Below are 20,848 nucleotides of genomic sequence, written 5' to 3' on the forward strand. Positions count from 1 at the left end.
AGAGGAAGCAATATTGGAGATTAAAGAATAAAGTCAGGAAATAAGGTCACTTAATTAGTGCTGTGCCAAAACAAGCAGGAGTAATAGCTCTGTGTAATGAGCGCCCCTAAGTTCTACATATTACAGTAGGTGTCTGTCATATGGTATTTGTTAATATAGGAAAGATAATACCTACAGGGCCCTTTTTAATTTCTCAAATTTCTGAATTAGCTGTTACTTTGGGAGTGATTGGTTTTCTTGCTTAGCAAAAACTGAAGTAAGTTTTGAAGTCAATTTAAATGAAAATAATGCCCAGGTGCTGTTTTCATGAGTTCTCCTATACATGCGTACGTGCTCAGTTGCTCAGTCAGGTCACTCCTTGCAACCCTTTGGACTGTTGCCCACAAGGCTCCTCTCTATGCATGGGATTCTCCAGGCAAGAACACTGGAGTGGGTGGCCATTTCCACCTCCAGGGGTTGGATGTTCCCAACCCAGGATCGAACCCACGTCTCTTGCATCTCCTGCATTGGCAGATGGATTCTTTACTACTCTGCCACCACATGTGTCCCAGCTACTCCTTTTTTATATTTAAGTGTTCTAACAGACTTAAATCTCTTCTGAATCATATTGTAAATCACTGACTCATTAAATCCTACATTTTAAAGCAACTCAGCCCTTTTATTTTTCAAGAAAAGAATTTGAGCCTCAAAGAAGTCAAATGCATATCCAAAGTAATATCACATGGTAATGACTTAGTCAAGGTCAGAATCCCAATTTCTTGATCCTATACTATAGCATGTCTCTGCTTTCATAATGTGTGGCCTCTTCTTGTGCTCTCTTCCCAATTCATTTATGTTTGCAAGTTGAAAAACAAGTTCTCAGAGGTTTGTTTGGAATTTTCTATATGAATTTGAAAAGAGATGTATGAAATTAAGTAGAATTTTTTTTGTTTGTTTTTTGTTTAAAATTTTGATATGATTTTTTTATTTTGTTCTAAGTAGAATTTTGTTTTAAAATTATTCTAATTTATTATAAAACAAATTAGTACTGATATTTCTAGTTTATATCCCCCAATATTCATCCCAAAATATGGCTGCTACATCTGTAGAAGTTCATCTTTATATTTAATCCTCAATATGGCTATTGAAAGAACAGAAGCTTGTCTTGAAAGAGAAGATGAATCAACTATTCATTAAAACCCCCTTTACAGGTAACTTTAATATTTTCTACTTTGAAAAAAGATTATTATGTAATAGTAATACTTACCCTTATTCAGTCAAGAACTAAATTTCATAGACAGGAACTTTAAAACCATTGTATAAGTCAGAGTTCCTCTAAATGAATTTCTTTTTCTTTTTCAGGATGACTAAAGTCTGAGGATTTTGGCATATCATGTGTTCAAACTCTAATCCTGTTTCTGACTGTATTTTCTGTCAAATTTCATAATAAAATCTGCTCAGCAAAGTCTGTGTTTTATATACCGGTTGTTACTGTATATGTGTCTGTATAGAATAATCTTTTTCTTACATTCAAAGGCTATACAGTGATCTTTCTAGAAATAACTTGCTGTTTGCTTCCTAACATAAAGAAAATTTGTCCAAATTAAAGTTACATTACTGAAATATTTTTTCTCAACTATTGTTTGACCAGAACTATTAATATTAATGTGGTGATTTATTTTATGTCATTACTTATTATATTTATTTGGTAGAGTTGCCATAGGAAAATACCACAAACTGAGTGGCTTAAACAATAAATTTACTTTCTCTAGAATGGTTCTGGAGGCTAGAATTCCAAGATCAAGGCAGTGACAGGTTTTTGTTTTTCGTGTGTTTTTGTTTTCTCCTCTGAGGCCTCTGTCCGTGACTTACAGTTGGCTGCCTTCTTGCTGTGTTTTCACATAGTCTATCTTCTAGGCATGTGCACACCTGGTGTGTCTGTGTGTCCAGATTTCTTCTTATACGTGCCAATCAGATTGGATTGGTGTACCCACTTAGTAGCCTCATTTCAATTTAATCACCTCTTTAAAGGTCCTGTCTCCACACAGGTCACATTCTGAAGCCCTAAGTGATGCTTAAGGCTTCAGCATACCAATTTAGGGGAACAGTTCAGCCCGTGGCACTTAACTATGTTAAGTTTGTTTAAAGCCTTCTCTAGGAAAAGCTATGAGATGTCTTTAATTATGATGAGATCCTAGATGTTATATTTTATAAGTTTGTGAAAAGTACATAGAGATGGGAAAAATATTGAAGACAAAAGCTCTAGGAGTTCAAGAATTAAGAGAGCTTGTAATAGCCAGGTCTTTACCAGGCAGGTATAAGTATCTCTTTAAAATTTCTCCTTCATTTTAGGTAATCGATAAGTGTCTTGTATTTCCAAAAGTTGTCTTTTTGACTAACAAGCTTATATTTAATTCGTCCTCTTTTTCTCTTTATATGATTTCACTTGTGAAGAAATTCAGCTTCTTTCTAAAAATTCCGATGACAGCTTTTGTTTATTTATATTTTCATTCATTGTCATGTTTATTGAACATGCACACTAAAAGCTAGACACATATACATGGATGCGGTGTTTTGCAAAATAAATTGCTCCCAAATTAACAGAATTTATATTCTAGCATGGGAGGTAGAAATTGATATTATTAGTTCTAATGGCTATTAAAATAATGTGTGATAGGAGAGTTTCTACTTCTTGGTCCCACTCTCCCCCTGGGATCACTTGCTCTATCCTACAAGCTGATTTTTAGTCTTTTTTTTTTTAAGTTCTGATTGCTTTTATTTAATAATGCATACATTTTAACATTATCCTTGAAAAGAGTTGCATTGGATCTCTGCCGGTGAGAAAAGTGATCTTGCCACCTTATTCTAACTGTTGAACCTTTCTCGATAATAAAGATCCATTTGCTTTTTTGGCATCTTCTTCATAGTGTCATAAGAAGAAGTAATTTTACCTTGTATTGTGGGCACGTTGTTTAATATAAAAGCCACATTCTAAAAAGCAGCAGTTATAGTTCTGTTTTCCTTTAAGAAATCGTCCTTAGAAAAATAAAATGTGAAACACAGTGGGTAGAGAAGCTAAAGGAATGTTACAAAGCATCTGTTTAAATTCAGAGCAACAGTAAGAATCTCTGTAACAGAGAAACTTTTCTTTGCAAAGAACTAAAAAGCATCAACCATGACAGAGCTGTCATCTCTAGTATAATGGTCCAGCCAGTCCCCTTGCCTCAGGATTTGCTTTTCTTAAACATCATGCAGCTTTCATTGGTATTGAAACCATTATTGCAGACATGATTACTGTGGTCAAGTATAACTTCATTATTCTTTCCAAGCAAATGCAACTCTTTACTGCTTATTCAGCCAGCCAGCTTGATATTCTCATTCAGATTTATAAAAAGAGAGAGCAGAGACTCGGGTTAGCAGCCTGCTGAGCGAGATCTCTGACTGCAAATTGAATAAACTTCTTTACTGTCATTCCATTGTTTCTACTGTGGACAACGGCATAGAAAATGAGAGCTATTTTATAGCTTCTAGTGACAAAGGATTTCAAAACAAGAAAGGTACTGGGTTGCAGGGGCAAGAGTTGAAGAAGACACAAATGAAGAAGACAAAAACAGACAATTCGCCTTCCAGGAACTCATTCAGATGATATGTTTTCAGTTTGAAGACCTCATTGGAAGCTGGATAACTTCAAAGCATGGACAGAAGTTTCTTTTCCAGAGTGATAAAATCATCTGACAAGATAACTGTGTTGGCAAGTGCTTCGGAGACTCCTGAGAAGTAAAAATATGATCTTCAGGAAGTGCTGGATAAAGTCTGCAGCTGCTTGCTCATAAAATTACAAACAGGGTACAGTTTGTAAGCAGGAAGATTAACTATAGGTTCTCCAGAGATAGATCCCCCTCTTGTGGACCGCCACCATGGAGGCTGGCTAAACAGACCTGAGAACAAAGATATTCCTCAGAAATAGTTACCGAAACTGAAAGAAACGTTTGGCCTAAATTTCAACTTTAGACCTTAGGTTTGGAACCTAGTATTTCACAGAAAACAATAGTAAAACTAGTCAAAATTCATGAGGCTCTTATTTGCAGGCATTGAGCAATCCAGAACTGTCATCCTCAAGAGAAGAAAGGACATGAGGTGAGCCACATGATTGCCCCAGCTCTCTCTGACTGGAGAGAGAGTACTTTCCTGTTGCACTGCAGAGTGATTCGAACCCAAGTGGAATTGTAGCCTCATTAAGCTAAGGAGGAAGAAATCGAGGTTTCAGGCTGCTGAAGTGACTTGAACTTGTGAGGGTGGGCACCGGACAGGAAGGAACTGCTCCAACAGGCATTCCTAGAAGTCTTGTCTGTAGCTTCAGCGTAGGCCCTTGCCTTCAGCCTGGGCTGCATGTGAGCTGGTCAACACTCCACCACCAGGCCTCAGGCACCTGCTGTGAGGCTGAGAGCTGCCCAGTGACACCAGAAGTGTCATGTGGTGCTAGGAGTAGACGTAGTGAGACCTTGCTGAGCACCTCAGTCATTCTTTTGAAATCCCAGAAGGACCACTTATTAAGAGTAAGGATCACTTCTTAGCGTGAAAGCCATACCCTAAAACAAAGTTCTAACTGATATAGACCCTCCCTAATAAAGAAGAAAACCATGAGCGATCAAAAGGATCCACCAGGAATTTAACTGCATGACAGACTAAAACTCAACACTTGTTAAGGTTGATATAATCCATACTCAACTTCAACATATTGCCCACTGTTCAGTCAAAACTTACATCCACATTCAATCAAAAGGTCCTAGGCATGTGAAATAAAGATTCAAAATCATAAGAAATACTGAGTTGGCCAAAAAGTTCAGGTTTTTTGTAGGTGCGTATGAGAAACTCCAAACGAATTTTTTGGCCAACCCAATATGACCCATAATCAAGAATTTTAAAAATCATTCAGTAGAAACAGACCACAAGACAGCCTAGATGTTGAAATTAGCAACCAAGAGTTTTAAAGCAGCTGCTGTAATATGTTCAAGTACTAAAGTGGGAAAATGATCATAGTGAGTGAACAGATGGAGAATATCAGCAGATAAAATTAAAACTTTATAAAAAATTGAAATACTACTGTGGAAAAATTCGGTATCTGAAGTGATATGATCAGTTCATCAGATGAGTTTAGATGGAGACTACAAAAGAAAGGGTTATGGAGCCTGAAGACATGAATGCAAATTATACAAGAAGAAATGCTGAGGAATTAAATCTTTCCCCCCTCACCACTTCCCCTCTCCCCTTCCTCATAAAAATATCTTACAGATTATTCAGATTATTTCTCTTTCTACAATTAGATATATATTGAATTTACTTTTTGAAATGAACTTAAAAAAAGGTTGAGCTTGTAGTTATACATGCCGTTCTATATTTATGTCCTAAAAATTATTTTCCGTTTTGTTTTTTTAGTTAATTGGGGTATTACTGTAGAATTAAAGAAATATTGAGCTGTTTACAAGTATATTAATGGCTCATCTGTATAACATTTTACAGCTTATGAAAATTATTTCACTTGTTTAGTATTAATAGTAACTAATAGTAACATGTTTATCAGCTCTACACTGTGTCAGATATTGCACTTAACGTTTTGCTTAGTCATCTTATATAATCTTCAAAACTATGAAATTGGCATTATTATTCATCTCTGTTTTCCGGTAAAATTTGAGATTTAGAGAGGCAAAGTGGTCAGCCTAAGGTCACACATCTAGTAGTTCATTGAATTAGATACACGGTAATATCTGGTCTGATTCCAAATTCAATCCTAACCACCATACTTGACATTTCATGTTTTACAAACAAGATTTTGAAGCTTATTCAAGAATTGTTTGTTGTGGATTTACTGTATCTACATATGGGTTTGATGAATTCGTCTTGTTTCCTATCTTGAAGTTAGTTGTAGTCTAGGGACCTTCATGCTCCACAGACCAGGAGCATCAGCATCTCCTGGGAGCCTGTTAGAAGTCCAAGAATCTGATTTAACAAGATCCCCAGATGATGGATATGTACAATCAATATTTATAAGCACTGGTCCTAAAGATATAGAATAACTTAATCAAATCAGAGTATTCAGGTCTAGAGAGGCATACACATCTGATTGTGAAAGGGTATCTTTAGACTGTACCAGGCTAGTTTTTCTCCTTCAGTTATTATATAGATATTATTTATCTATCTATGTACATTGTACCTAAGATATGTAATAAAAACTTCTAACTTGTTTCAAAAGTTAAATGTTTCATTTTAGAAAATGTTTTGAGTTGGGTAGACTTCAGTCACTCAGTCATGTCCGACTCTTTGCAACCCCGTGGAATGCAGCACACCAGGCCTCACTGTCCATCACCAACTCCTGGAGTTTACTCACTCATGTCCATTGTGTCGGTGATGCCATCCAACCATCTCATCCTCTGTCGTCCCCTTCTCCTCCCGCCATCAATCTTTCCCAGCATCAGGGTCTTTTCAATGAGTCAGTTCTTTGCATCAGGTGGCCAAAGTATTGGAGCTTCAGCTTCAGCATCAGTCTTTCCAATGAATATTTAGTGATGATTTCCTTTAGGATGGACTGGTTGGATCTCCTTGCAGTCCAAGGGACTCTCAAGAGTCTTCTCCAACACCACAGTTCAAAAGCATCAATTCTTCGGCGCTCAGCTTTCTTTAGAGTCCAACTCTCACATCCATACATGACCACTGGAAAAACCATAGCTTTGACTAGGTGGACCTTTGTTGGCAAAGTAATGTCTCTGCTTTTTAATATGCTGTCTAGGTTGGTCATAACTTTTCTTCCAAGGAGCAAGCATCTTTTAATTTCATGGCTGCAGTCACCATCTGCAGTGATTTGGGAGCCCCAAAAAATAAAGTCTGTCACTGTTTCCACTGTTTCCCCATATATTTGCCATGCAGTGATGGGACCAGATGCCATTTATATGAGATCAACCATGATAGATTTTATTTGGCTATTTCAGTTTTCTATTACTTTTTATGCTTTAACTGAGGTTAAGTCTGTCAAAATGGGATAAGACTGATTCATATATTTGATGCTTTGTTGAAAGGATGCTAATTAGATTAATGAATCTTAGAAGTGAAAACCTGATTTCCCCCATCCCTTCCCACTTTGCCTAATGCCGCTTCCCTAACAATGAATTTGTCATTTTTTTAGATGTGGAAGTTATGTGCTATGACTGGATTTCTCTTTGTTTACATGGCGCCCTTATGGACTAGCAGGGTCTGTTCTTTAAATATCTCCTAACCATCCAAAATTTAACCCCATATACACATTCATGTATTAACACGCAAATGTGTATTCAAAATTTCACTTAGGGAGCACTGTTCTGTTACGCATGCACTGCCACTAACATAATAGATGTAGTAAAACACCTCCTAACTTTAAAGCACTTCCTAGATTTGGGCAATAACTGAGGATGGAAAGTGAATTCCAGTAAGATTTTTACATAGACTTTTTAAATATTCTAATCCCAAATAGAAATATCTGTAGTTTACATTTTTGTAAATACTCTAGACTGAGCATGGCTTTGGTTTTTTTGTTTTTGTTTCTTACTAAAATGTAAATAGAGATGTTAACATATATGAAGAAATGGATGAGCCAGATATTTTTGTGATGTAATCAAATACTTCAGTTTGATGTAGGTTTGTCCTATATTCAAGATACTAACTTGAAAAAGAATGAACCCAATAGCTGTGAAGATGAGGAGCTGGAAAAATTGTATTATATCACATACCCAGACTAAGTCTTATGCCTGTGTTGTCCTTATCTGCAACATCTTCTTTCTGAGAAATGACTGCTTTTCTTAAAAAAGCCTAACCCTTTCCTATGAGCCTAAGAAATAATTAACAGAATTTAAAAGGCTTCCTTGAAGTGAGAGCTTCAAGCACTCAAAGATATTATATCAAGTAAGTACAAACTTTTTAAAAAGCTGAAAATAAGATTTACTTTCCACCTATAACATTATTAATCATATTTTAATTATCTTAGTCTCTAGATTTAGTAATAAAAACATTCACTCCTATCTTGAAGAACAATTGATAGAAATAAGAATTAATCAGATATTCTTCAGAACTTTAAAAGTGCATTTTATTTTTCAGCAAAAATGTCAAGGAAGTTAAGCTTGCCTACTGACCTAAAGCCTGACTTAGGTAAGTAAAATAAATGAAAATATGCAGTAGTTAAAATCTCTTTAATGGGAAGACAAAAAATTCAGGGAATTTAAAATGACCATAGAATAGATTTTCACTGAAAATTAAGTTTAAAATGACTGTTTAAGGAATAATAGCCTTTTGGATGCCATCTGTATATTATAAGATAATTATAATATAAATTTAAGCAAACCAAAATAATCCATCTACTCAATCCTCTCATACTTTATATCTAAACAAAATTCAGTGTAAGATTAAAATTTATGTGAGTTTTAGATTAATTTCTATTAGCCATCTGAAAACTTATCTTGAGCACTATGATTTATTAACTTATTTTTATGAGAATAATATTTTCAAAATATATGACTGGTTTTCTGTATTACAGTGAATCTCATGTCAAGAATCAATATTACTTTTTGATGATAATAAGTTGCGAAATACTTGTTTCTCTGTAATACTTTATATACAACCTATCCATTAAGAAACTAGAATGAATATATCTTGCATATTCCTTTTGCTTTATATCCAGCTCCAAAACAGCTTCCTGACATTCCAGAATAGGGAAAAATGACATTTTAATAAAGATTTAAAGAAGATTTCACATAGTGCATATAAAGCAGATTTCTTTTAGAAATTTCTATTGCTTTTATTTGAATAACTGCAGATGGATGATTTCACCTATGTTTGTCTTAGAAACTAGATTTGCTCCTTTGTATTTGCTCACCCACCTCATCTTCTCACTTTTAATTCTCTAGGTTCCTTGACTATCTTTTTATGTATGTAATAGAGACTTAGATATTGGTCCATTTCACCTTACTGATTTTAGCATTGCCAAACCATAGTCTTATCTCATTTGTGATAGAAAACGTGTTATTATGAGTAGACATAATATCATCCACTGTCATCAGGAAGAGTTTCCATTCCTGAACATAGGAAAGACAGTATGGTTGACTCCTGTAGTAACACTGGTGTTAAGGGACCCAGAAAAAGTTATAGAATGCAGGGTAACATGTTTTGAGAAGAGAGTAGTTCCCTTCACTATAAAAATGAAATATGCAATTTGAACACAAGTGTATCTGAAACTAACCTTATGCATTTTTCCTCCCAACAAGAGTATCCAGAGTTTTCTTCAGACTCTGAGAATCCCAGAATTTCGTAACACTAAATACTTTTAGTTTAATTTTTGTGACACTATGATTTTGTGTCATTTAGTATCTACAAATCTGAGAAAACATATATAGGAGTACTTTTTTAAAATCAGTAAAATATGATATCAATTTAATTTTAAAAGAATATTCACACTTAGGTACTATTTAAGTATTTTAATCAAAGTGTGTGCTCCGTACTTTTATAGATTATCTTTCTTTATTCAGCTTATCTTTTACTGTGTGCCCATGTATTTCAATGCCCTAAGCTAATTGCAACTTCATTTAATACATGCATTGAAACAATACCTATATTGCCTAAATAATTTCCCTTTAAGGTCATCATGCTACTGAACTATTTTTTGGTAGAGATTCTTAACTGGTAATTATTTTACACTGGCCAGAGGCTTTCCTTGTGGCTCAACTGGTAAAGAATCCACCCACAATGCGGGAGACCTGGGTTCAATCTCTGGGTTAGGAAGATCCCCTGGAGAAGGGAATGGCTACCCACTATTATGGCCTAGAGAATTCCATGGACTACAGTCCATGGGGTCGCAAAGAGTCTGATGACTGAGCGACTTTCACTTTCAGAGAGTCACTGGGGGAAAACAACTATTATCAGTAGGCTCAAACTGCCAAGTGTTGCCGTGTAGTGGTAGTTACAGTTCACAAACTGCTAAGATTCTAACTTGTTTTCAAACAGTTCCAGACACATAAAATAAGCAACTTAGTTCTGTAAGTTCAAAGTTGGTTCTGATTCAGTTCATTTTCCCATATTGATCTAGCTATAGGAGCTTCTTTGATAACCTAATTTTTATAGAGAAATCATATAATAAAAATGCAGTTGTAGTTTTAAACTTTATATTGTTAAATTAGTCTATTAAATTAAAATGTTTTGTTGGCCTGTGAATTAACATTTGGATTAGATTGTTGTGAATCACCTATTGTAATTTTAATAGATAACAGTAAAAGTTTTTATACAGCTTAATTTTTATTGAAATTTACAATATCAGATTTTCTTATATCACTGATTTACATTTATATCACTAAGTCCCAACTGATAATATAGGTCAGTATGTGTGCTCACCTTGTATGTGTCTGTTTTATTAAAATAACAAACATTTTAATCAAAAGAAAACAAATTTTAAATTTCTGTTATTTTACTGTAATAACTGTGGAAATCTGGAGTTAAGATTTGGATCACTACCATATTACTTATCCAATAATGAGCTGTCACTTATAGAAGGTTGTTTTATTTATATTAACTAGACCTTTTCTCCTGTGTCAGGATGCACAATCTCAGGCAAAAGAAGAGCATTTTTAGAAACTATAGTTAGAAATAATCCATGCTGCTGTCATAACTAGTGGCTTTATTGTTTTCGAGGCTGACTATAATCAAAATTATGTTGTATATAATTATTTTGGGGGAGAATTTTTTTTTTAACTTATGAATCTAAATTTGATCACAAGAAGCTTTTGTGGAGGTGTAAGTAGGATTCAGTAATACCTTTTTTAATTCAGTGAAATACTGTTTAGAAGACTTGAACGTGTTTTTCATTTTTCACAATATTATGAAGTCATTTCTTTCACAATAGCATTGAAAGCATACAATTTAAGGAATATTTATTAGATGTGAACAGTAGAAGCTACTGGAAAGTTTAATATAGACCAGTGGTGTAGCAGAAACACGTTGCTCTAGATACTTAGAACTATAGGTCTGTCTTCAGCAAGTATCAGTTGACTACTTTCATATGCAAGGCACTATGCTAAATTCTGCAGGGAGTCAAAAGCCCTTGTTCTCAAGAAATTTTCAGTCACATTAGAACAAGGCCCAAGACAAGTCAGAAATAAGTACAGAACAAATGTGCTATTAGTGCCATGCGGGAGATAAAAAGCTATCCAGATTCAAAAGAGAAAAACTATAGATGGTTTTAGGAATCAGGATAAACTTCATGAGGATGAGAATACCTGAGATGGAGAATAAACACTATCTAGGTAGGTAGAGAAAAGGCAAGGGTAGCAATCAGAAAGAAAAGCATAGGCAAGTGCCAAGTATGTATGGAGAACACTAAATAGCTTGGTTTATTTCCCACAGTGAACTGAAGCAAGGCAGCACTGGCAGAAGGGGCCAGAATTAAAAGTGTACTTTGTAAAATTTGAGTTGTGATAGAACAATAACAGAGTGAAGTGGGGAGGTCTCTTGGGAATTGTAGATGAATGGTGATAAAGGCCTGAACATAGGGTCATGGAACTTGATTGGTAATGGAAAGAAGATAGAAACATTAAAATAATGAAGGACTTGTCATCCCATCAGAGACATACAGTTAAAGTGAAAGGGAAGAACCAAAAATGCGACTCAGGTCAAATGTTCCCAAGGAGAATGGGGTTGTCGTCAGTATAAATAGCACCATTAGAAGGATTTAAAGACTTGGGGAAATGGTGTGTTTTGATTTTACATAGTGAGACATAACAGGAAAAAATTCCATGAAGCATTTGGAAATGCATTCCAAGAGAAAAGAGGCCAGAGCTTGAGACAAACTTAAGATTGGTCACAGAGAAGAAGGTAACTATAGACAAGAGAGGGTTTATTAGTAGAATTTAAAAGTATCCCTGAATATACCTGGGATTGAGTTAAGAATGAGCCAGGTGCCAGTTGTCCAGGTTAATGAAAAATGCCTTAGTTGAATGTTGATTCCAGTTAAAATGGCATTTAAGAAAAATAAAAGCTAAATTTTTATGGATTAAGGCTTTCATATGGACATATTTGAAGAAAAAAAGTCCATCATACAATAAATTTGAAGGTAGAATCAGAGTACTTATAAATGCATTTTTTAAATCTAGAAAATTGAAAATACCCACTTTGCTAGTACTGCCTAATTGTGAATTATATTATTCCAAAGGAAGAGGCAGCACCATGAGAAAAATGGTGGTGGTGGTTTAGTCGCTAAGTCGTATCCCACTCTTGCGACCCCATGGACTGTAGCCTACCAGGCTCCTCTGTCCATGGGATTCTCCAGGCGAGAATACTGGAGTGGGTTGCCATTTCCTTCTCCAGGTTGCCATTTCCTTCTCCATGAGAAAAGGTAGTAATGACTAAAGTTGGAAAAGCAGCCAAGATACCAGCAGAGAGCTACACTGAAACTGCAAGAGATCATGCATCCAAAAACCCCCTGGCTGCCCCCAGCGCAGTTCTCACAAGTGTGGATTTTTCCCTTTGTGTTTTATGTATGAGCAATGGGCAAAATTGTTAGCATAAAAGTAAATTGTTTTTCTTTTCAATTAAAATTAAATGTGCTTTAGATTTTTCTCTTTTTGCAGATTAACTATTTGACAAAATTTATAACAAACTAAATGGGCTTCCCTGGTGATTCAGACGGTAAAGAATCCGCCTGCAATGCGGGAGACTTGGGTTCGATTCCTGGGTTGGAAAGATCCCCAGGAGAAGGGAATGGCAACCCACTCCAGTACTCTAACCCAGAGAATTCCATGTACCATATGGTCCATGGGGTCACAGAGTCGGACACGACTGAGTGACTTTCACTCACTTACACCAAACTAAAAACATGATTATTTTATAACTTGAGTAATCTCACAACATTTTAAATCATTTCAGACATAAAAGATAATTCCTTCAGCCGATCACGGAGCTCAAGTGTAACCAGCATTGATAAAGAATCCCGGGAAGCAATCTCCGCTCTTCATTTCTGTGAAACTTTTACTCGAAAGACAGATTCAGCCCCTTCCCCGTGTTTGTGGGTTGGTACCACCCTGGGAACAGTGCTTGTCATCGCACTGAACCTTCCCCCAGGAGGAGAGCAAAGACTTCTTCAGCCAGTGATTGTGTCTCCGAGTGGTATGTGTGCTCTGCTGCTGGACTGCCCTTGAAAGTTTCCTTTACTGTAATTTAATAGAAGCCTTTGCTTTTCATCTTTGAATCAGTCTAAGAATTCTGAATGGAGATAGTTACAGTATTTTGCTTTTAATTGAAGGAGTACATGGATTAAGATTCCAGAATATCATTTACTTACACAGCCATTCAAATTTTGCATTTTTTTAAATGTTAGAATCATCATGTCTGAAATGATTACTACATAAGAAAATGAAAACAAAATACTGTTGTTCTGTCACATTCTAGGATACCTTGAAATACTATGTTCTGTAAGCAAAAGGATGGTACATATTTAGGGAAAAAAACAGAAAAGTTTTTTAAATATTATACACTTAGCTATTTTTAATCTTTAAGTGAAGTCTTAAGATTGTCTTTCTTCTTTGAAGAATTAGAAAAGGTAATTTAACAAAAAATTTTAAGAAGGAAAAATTTATACTCTTCCTATATTAAAAATTAGAGAAAAAAAATCATGATTTTGCTCTCTAGTATATTCCTTGTTTATATATTATACATGTAGTATTTAAAATTTTCTAGTAGCCATGTTAAAATGGTAAAAGAAACAAGTGAAATTAATCTTGGTATAACAAATTTCACTTAGCCCAGTCTATCCAAAATGCTAAATCATTTTCACATGTAATCAGTATTTTTATATTATTGAGTTATTTTATTATAATTTTTTTGTGCTAAGCCTTCAAATCCAGCCTATATTTCACTCTCACAGCATGCCACAGTGTGGACGAGCCACGGTTCACATGGCTAGGGGCTGGGCTGCTACAGTGGACCTTGCAGCCCTAGATGCCATCTACTTACATTCAACGGTAGTACACTTGCCAGGTGTGGGTGTGAGACCTCGTTCCAGACATCCCGGCGTTTATCGGTTTGGTAACACTTACTGAGATCTTCTTCCAGATTCAGATAGCATGCTTGAGGTTTGAATCCTGTCAGCGAGCCAGTATACAATTTTGGTTCAATACACATTCTACATATTTTTGAGTGTCTAGTAGGTGTCAGAGTTGGAATAAACGTATTTACTGTCTGGAGTAAAATACTTTTTATTTACTGAAATTGCAATTTTAGGTACTATATTGAGGTTAAAAGGGGCGATCCTGAGAATGGCATTCCTGGATTCCACAGGCTGCTTAGTGCCACCCGCACATGAACCCTGGAAAGAACACAATGTCCCGGAAGAAAAGGATGAGAAAGAGAAACTGAAGAAAAGAAGACCTGTCTCTGTATCTCCCTCCTCCTCTCAGGAAATCAGTGAGAACCAGTATGCAGTGATATGTTCCGAAAAGCAAGCAAAAGTGATCTCACTGCCAGCCCAGAGCTGTGCTTACAAGCAGAACATCACAGAGACCTCATTTGTGCTTCGTGGAGACATTGTGTCATTAAGTAACAGCATCTGCCTTGCCTGCTTCTGTGCCAATGGACACATTATGACTTTTAGGTAAGAGGTTTTTGTTTGTTTTTTAAACACAAATATAGCATTTCCTCCCATCAGAACATAATATTGCAGAATTGTATTCAGTCTGGAAGAAGTGCTTTTAATTTGCTTACAGTCATATACACTGAGAATTTATTTTCATTCAGTTACTAGTGAACAAGTACATGAGGAAAAGAAATCAGTTTTATCTCCCACTCAGGTACACTAAATCATGAGGTTTAGAAGGTCCCTGCCATTTTTACTTCCTGTAGCATTTGTTCAAGACTAAAGCCTATCTGTCTGTTAACAAGCTTTTCATTGTATTCTCAAGTTTGCCGAGTTTAAGGCCTCTACTGGATGTGTATTACTTGCCCCTTACCAACATGCGGATAGCCAGAACATTCTGCTTCACCAACAACGGACAAGCCTTGTATCTTGTCTCACCAACAGAAATCCAGAGACTCACTTACAGTCAAGAGACCTGTGAGAATCTTCAGGTAAGTAACAAAACTATCACGATCATTTCTTCAGAGGTGAAATATTTTCTAAGGTCCCTTACATTGTCCATCCCTTCTACTCCATGAGAAAATTCAAAGCTTTTCTTGAGAACTTGAGAGCATATGCTTTGATACTGGTAATAAAGTGCTTTCATCAGATTCCTGTTATAAGAGGGACTCCATCTCATCAATCCATATTTTTTCTCTCCAGTGATGCCAAAGAAATTCAAAATACTACAGCCGTTTTATACCACTCTCCACACAGAATAAATATCTAGCATATAGAAACCAAAAAAAAAAAAAAATGCTTTTTAAAGACATATGTTGATGTGAAAATAATTATATCTATTTTAGGACAAATTGTGTCATTCCTTCTCATGTACTCTGTATTCAAAGGATATGTACACATTATCAGAAAAAATAAGATTTAATAGTTTTCCTGTAAATATTTTTGTTGATCTATTTGTGAGAGATTACAAATTCTTTATAAAACTGTATCTTTTAAAAGTATTGAGTGCTTTATGTGCTTGTATAGTTATTAGAAATGATCAGTTTAGCTTGAACTTTTAAAATAAATGTGCTCTTTAAATATTAGAGCTAAAATATTAGTTGATATTTAGAGAAACCATTATCTAAGGGAACTTTATTGTTTTTAGTTAATTAGCCATGTTTTACTGGTTTATAAATTTAAATTTGTGACTTATTTTTAGAATATGAGCTTTGTAGTCAAGAAGAATGAATTTAAGTCCTAGCTTTGCTAGTTACACAATTATGTGACCTTAGACAAGTTAGTATGTCTGAACTTCATTATATTTAAAATGAGGATAAAAATAATATCTAATGTCATAGGATCTGTTGTAAATTAAAGCAGACAGTACACATCAAGTTCTTACTGGCACAGAGCTCAGTAGAAAGTATTGCTCTCACATATTGGTAGTATTATTTCAGTAAGCTAGACTATACGAGAAACATACTCCTGATATTATAAACCTTTAGAGTGAAACAAAATTACAGTTATAACTGTGTTACAATTAGAACTGTATTCTGGTAGCTCAGCTGATAAAGAATCCACCTGCAATGCAGGAGACCCCGGTTCGATTTCTGGCTCGGAGAGAGCCCCTGGAGAAGGAATAGGCTGTCTACTCCAGTATTCTTGGGCTTCCCTGGTGGCTCAGGAATCCACCTGCAATGCAGGAGACCTGGGTTCAGTCCCTGGGTTGGGAAGATACCCTGGAGGAGGGCATGGCAATCCACTCCAGTATTCTTGCCTGGAGAATGCCCAGGGGCAGTTAAGTAGGAACATAGAAGATATAAAGACCAAAATTGAACTTCTAGAGATGAAAATCTACAGTGTTAGAGATGAAAAATCTACTAGATGGAATTAACAGATTAGACATTAGAGAAGAAAAGATTAAGTAATTTGAAAGCATAGCAATAGAGAAAAACAATTGAGTGTTTATACTTGGAAAATTTATAGCACTAAAACATCTGTATTCAAAAAGACATGACATGTATGTTCTGTCATGTCCGACTCGGCGAAAAGAAGTTCTCATCAAATCAGTGACTTCAGCTTCCACCTTAAGAAACTGAAAAAGAAGAGCAAGTTAAACCCAAAGTAAAGAGAAGAAAGAAAATAGTAAATATCCAAGTGGAAATCAGTGAGATAGAAAACGTCAATGAAGTCAAAAGCTTGATCTCTGAAACCAATAAAGTTGATCTCAAGCCAGACTGATTGTGAAGAGAGAAGTTAGAAGTTTACCAATATCAAGAATGAGAGAAGTGACTTCTGTACATTCTACAAATGCTAATTAAAATGGATAATAAGAAAATACTATGAACAGCTTTAGGCCAGCAAATTAAAAAACTTAGGAAATGGGCAAATGTCTTGTGAGACACATATTACCAAAGTTCACTCAAGAAAAAAATAGATAACCTGGAGAATACTATAGGAAAATTGAAGTTGGAAACCTTGGACAAAGAAAATTGAGGCCTTGGTTGCTTGCTTCATTTATGAATTCTATCAGCATTTCAGGAAGAAATAGTACCAGTTCTATACAAAACTCTTTCAAAAATTAAAGAGGGGAAATGCTTCCCAACTTGTTAATGGTATGTTCATAAAACATGTTACCAAAACCAATGATTTTAAAGTAAAGAAAATTACATATAGATCAATATTCCTTACAAATATAGATGTTAAAATTCTAAGCAAAATTTTAGCAAATTGAACCTAACAGTATATCAGATGGATAATTCTGGTCATGATAATTCATCATAACCACATAGGATTTATCCCAGGAATGTAGAGTTGAGTTCACATTTATAAATCAATCTATGGAATTCACATTAGTAAATTTAAAAAACAAGAAACAGATGACAAAATTCAACATCCATTCCTGATTAAAGAAAAGTCACACAAGGTAAAAATGGGAACTTAAAAGGCATCTAGGAAAATCTACACCTGATGTAATACTTAGTGTGAGACAGTGCCATGAATACTGGTGTTTTCATTTTCTTCAGCTATATACCCAGGATTGGAATTGCTGGATTGTAAGGTAGTTCTAGTTTTTTGGAGAACTTCCATGCGGTTTTCCATAGTGGCTGCACCAGTTCACATTCCCACCAGCAGTTTCCTTCCCTCCACATCCTTACCAACATTTGTTATTTGTGGACTTTTTGATGATAGCCATTCTTAGAGTAGCCAAGATATGGATGAACCTAAGTGTCCCATCAACAGATGAATGGATAAAGAAAATGTGATAGATAGATAGATATACACACACATATACATACATATGATGGAATACTACTTAGCCAAAATAAGAATGACATTTTGCCAGTTACCTGTATAAACATGGAAGGTATTATGCTTAGTGAAATAAGTCAGAGAAAGGCATACAGTGTAATATCACTTATATGTAGAATCTAAAAAATAAACAAATACATATAATAAAACAGAAACAGACTCACAGATGCAGAAAACAAACTAGGGGTTACCAGTGGGCAGAGGGAAGGAAAGAAGAGCAATATAGGAGTAAGGGGTTAAAACTAGGTATCAAATAAATAAGCTGTAAGGATATATTGTACAGCATGGGGATTATAGTCAATATTTTATAATAACTTTATTTTTTTAACTTTATTTATTTGGCTGCTTCAGGTCTTAGTTCTGCCTTCGTTGTAGTATGCAGGATCTTTAACTGCAGCATGTGGGATCTAGTTCCCTGACCAGGAATCAAACCCGGGCCCCCTGCATTGGGAGCATAGTCTTAGCCACTGGACCACCAGGAAAGGCCCAATTTTATAATAACTTTAAATGGAATATGATCTATAAAATATTGAATCAATATGTTGTATATCTGAAGGTAATAAAATAAATCAACTAATAAGTATTACAGTTCAGTTTAAGAAAAAAGTGATAAGGAAAGCGTATACATTGACTCATTCGTGAAATTAGTTTCCTATATTTTATCACTTGTTTATTAACACAAATGACAAATGAGATACAGTTCTCTAACACCAGACAAGTATATTTGCTTCTGTACCTTCATATTTTAGAGTAGTTTAAAAGCTCCAGACACTGTTTCAGATGTATTACTATTAGTCAGTCAGTTCAGTCGCTCAGTCGTGTCCGACTCTGCAACCCCATGAACTGCAGCACGCCAGGCCTCCCTGTCCATCACCAACTCCCAGTCCACCCAAACCCATGTCCATCGAGTCGGTGATGCCATCCAACCGTCTCATCCTCTGTTGTCCCCTTCTCCTCCTGCCCTCAATCTTTCCCCACATCAGGGTCTTTTCAAATGAGTCAGCTTTTTGCATCAGGTAGCCAAAGTATTGGCATTTCAGCTTCAACATCAGTCCTTCCAATGAACACCCAGGACTGATCTCCTTTAGGGTGGACTGGTTGGATCTCCTTGCAGTCCGAGGGACTCTCAAGAATCTTCAACAACACAGTTCAAAAGCATCAATTCTTCAGTGCTCAGCTTTCTTTACAATCCAACTCTCACATCCATACATGACCACTGGAAAAACCATAGCCTGGACTAGACCGACGTTTGTTGACAAAGTGATGTCTCTGCTTTTTAATATGCTGTCTAGGTTGGTCATAACTTTCCTTCCAAGGAGTAAGCGGATGTAGGGAAATATCACAGATAATACAAATCTATTTAGATTTCACTAGCATTTATTAGTCATTAAAGTTAATTGTTCTAAAGAATATGTGTATCATAAGTAAAGTCTTTATTTAAATACAAATGAAAAACTATTTAAGATACTGTTCAATGGTATTGAAATACATACTTTTTTTAACATCAATATTCCTCTCCAAATCCTAATACTAACCACAGTCTGTGCAGACTGTTTAAGAAATGCCTAATTTTAAACTTCCTTTAAAGATACATATTCACAATGTTAATCTAAAGATAAATGACTTCATGTTTTCTAATTTGTTTCATCTCCATGTGAAAGGAGATTTTTCTATTTAATGTATACATCACTGAGTATCTAATCTTGACATTTTGAGTTATCTTTAATTCATTAAAGATAATCTTCATTATCTTTAATCCTGGTAACATTCCTGAGTGTAAGTATTAATATTACTTCTTTATAAAGTTAAGGAAACCAGTTCTCTGAGAGACTGATTTGCCTAAGATTCCTCTGCATGTAAAAGGCAGAGGTGAGAATCAAACCCAGGTCCGTGTGGTTCCAATTTATACTCATCCCAGTACACTATAGTGACTCTTAATTTACGACTATAATCTCTGAATTTTTAAATATCCTACTTTATACTTATAAAACTACATGAACATTAAACGCTAAGTAAATTAAGAAGAGTAAACCACAATTCTAAAGTGAGGTCAGTTTGAAAGGGCATATTTTTATGCTGTGACTCTATATATGTCTTATTACTCTTGTTTTCACATAAAAGACACTCAAATGGTAGCTGTTTGCAGTTTGTTGTATCGACTTAATAAATGCAGTTTAAATTATAATCTGCAGAGCATTGTATAAAAAAGATTGGAAATATGTCTAAAATCACCTTTGTTATATAGGCAAATGTAAATTTGAATTAAATAATAAAGTATTAGTATATTCTATGGTGAATTTTAACAAGTTTGATTTATTGACTCTAGGGAGTTTTTCATTCTAGTTTTACTCCACTTTGTAGAAATCCAGAGGAAAGAAAATTTAAATGTAAAGCCTTCAATCCATTTCAGCCTTATAAATGAAACTCTGTGTTGTATAGTGTTAACATTATCTCCTTTCATTTATAATCTGGCTGGGGAGACAACATTAATATGGGTGTATCTGGGAATTCCCTGGTGGTCAGTGGTTAAGACTCCATGCTCTCACTGCTGAGGGCCTGGCCTCAATCCCTGGTCGGGGAATCAAGATCCCACAAAACAAAAGGTGCAACCAAAAAGCGAAAAAAAGAAATATGGATATATCTAAAAGTGAAATCTTGGGACATCCTTTATTAACTTGCTTCGCCCAGGCCTAAGAAAGAAACTCTAAAAAATACATATTTTTAGCTCCAACTATAATGTAATATCAGACAGAACTACCTGGAACCAATCGTGTACTTGTCGTTTGTATCATAGCTGCTTCTCTTTACTGGGCAGAAATGCTATCCCAAGCCTCACTATACTTTTATTTTGCTTCTAAAAGTTCCCAGAGTTGCCTTGTAAATAATATTGCTACCATCCTTCTTTTATAGAAACTTCTCTTCCCTCTTTTATGTCTCATC

General features: G+C 35.3%; 1 protein-coding gene across 7 annotated transcripts in view; it reads left to right on the top strand.

The window, feature by feature from the left end:
* Positions 1–20,848, top strand: part of STXBP5 (syntaxin binding protein 5) — a 155,148-nt gene that overhangs the window by 123,706 nt on the left and 10,594 nt on the right. For 6 of the 7 annotated variants that reach the window (XM_081529909.1, XM_081529910.1, XM_081529908.1 and 3 more), the window contains 4 exons: positions 8,101–8,151; positions 12,910–13,149; positions 14,263–14,632; positions 14,940–15,105. In XM_081529909.1, the coding sequence (XP_081386035.1) occupies positions 8,101–8,151; positions 12,910–13,149; positions 14,263–14,632; positions 14,940–15,105 (827 nt within the window). The remainder of the gene's footprint in view (positions 1–8,100; positions 8,152–12,909; positions 13,150–14,262; positions 14,633–14,939; positions 15,106–20,848) is intronic. The other variant, XM_081529912.1, reaches the window with a different exon arrangement.

This window comes from Giraffa tippelskirchi, chromosome 9, assembly GCF_054371585.1.
Source record: "Giraffa tippelskirchi isolate mGirTip1 chromosome 9, T2T-mGirTip1v1.2.pri, whole genome shotgun sequence".
Classification (NCBI taxonomy): Eukaryota; Metazoa; Chordata; class Mammalia; order Artiodactyla; family Giraffidae; genus Giraffa; species Giraffa tippelskirchi.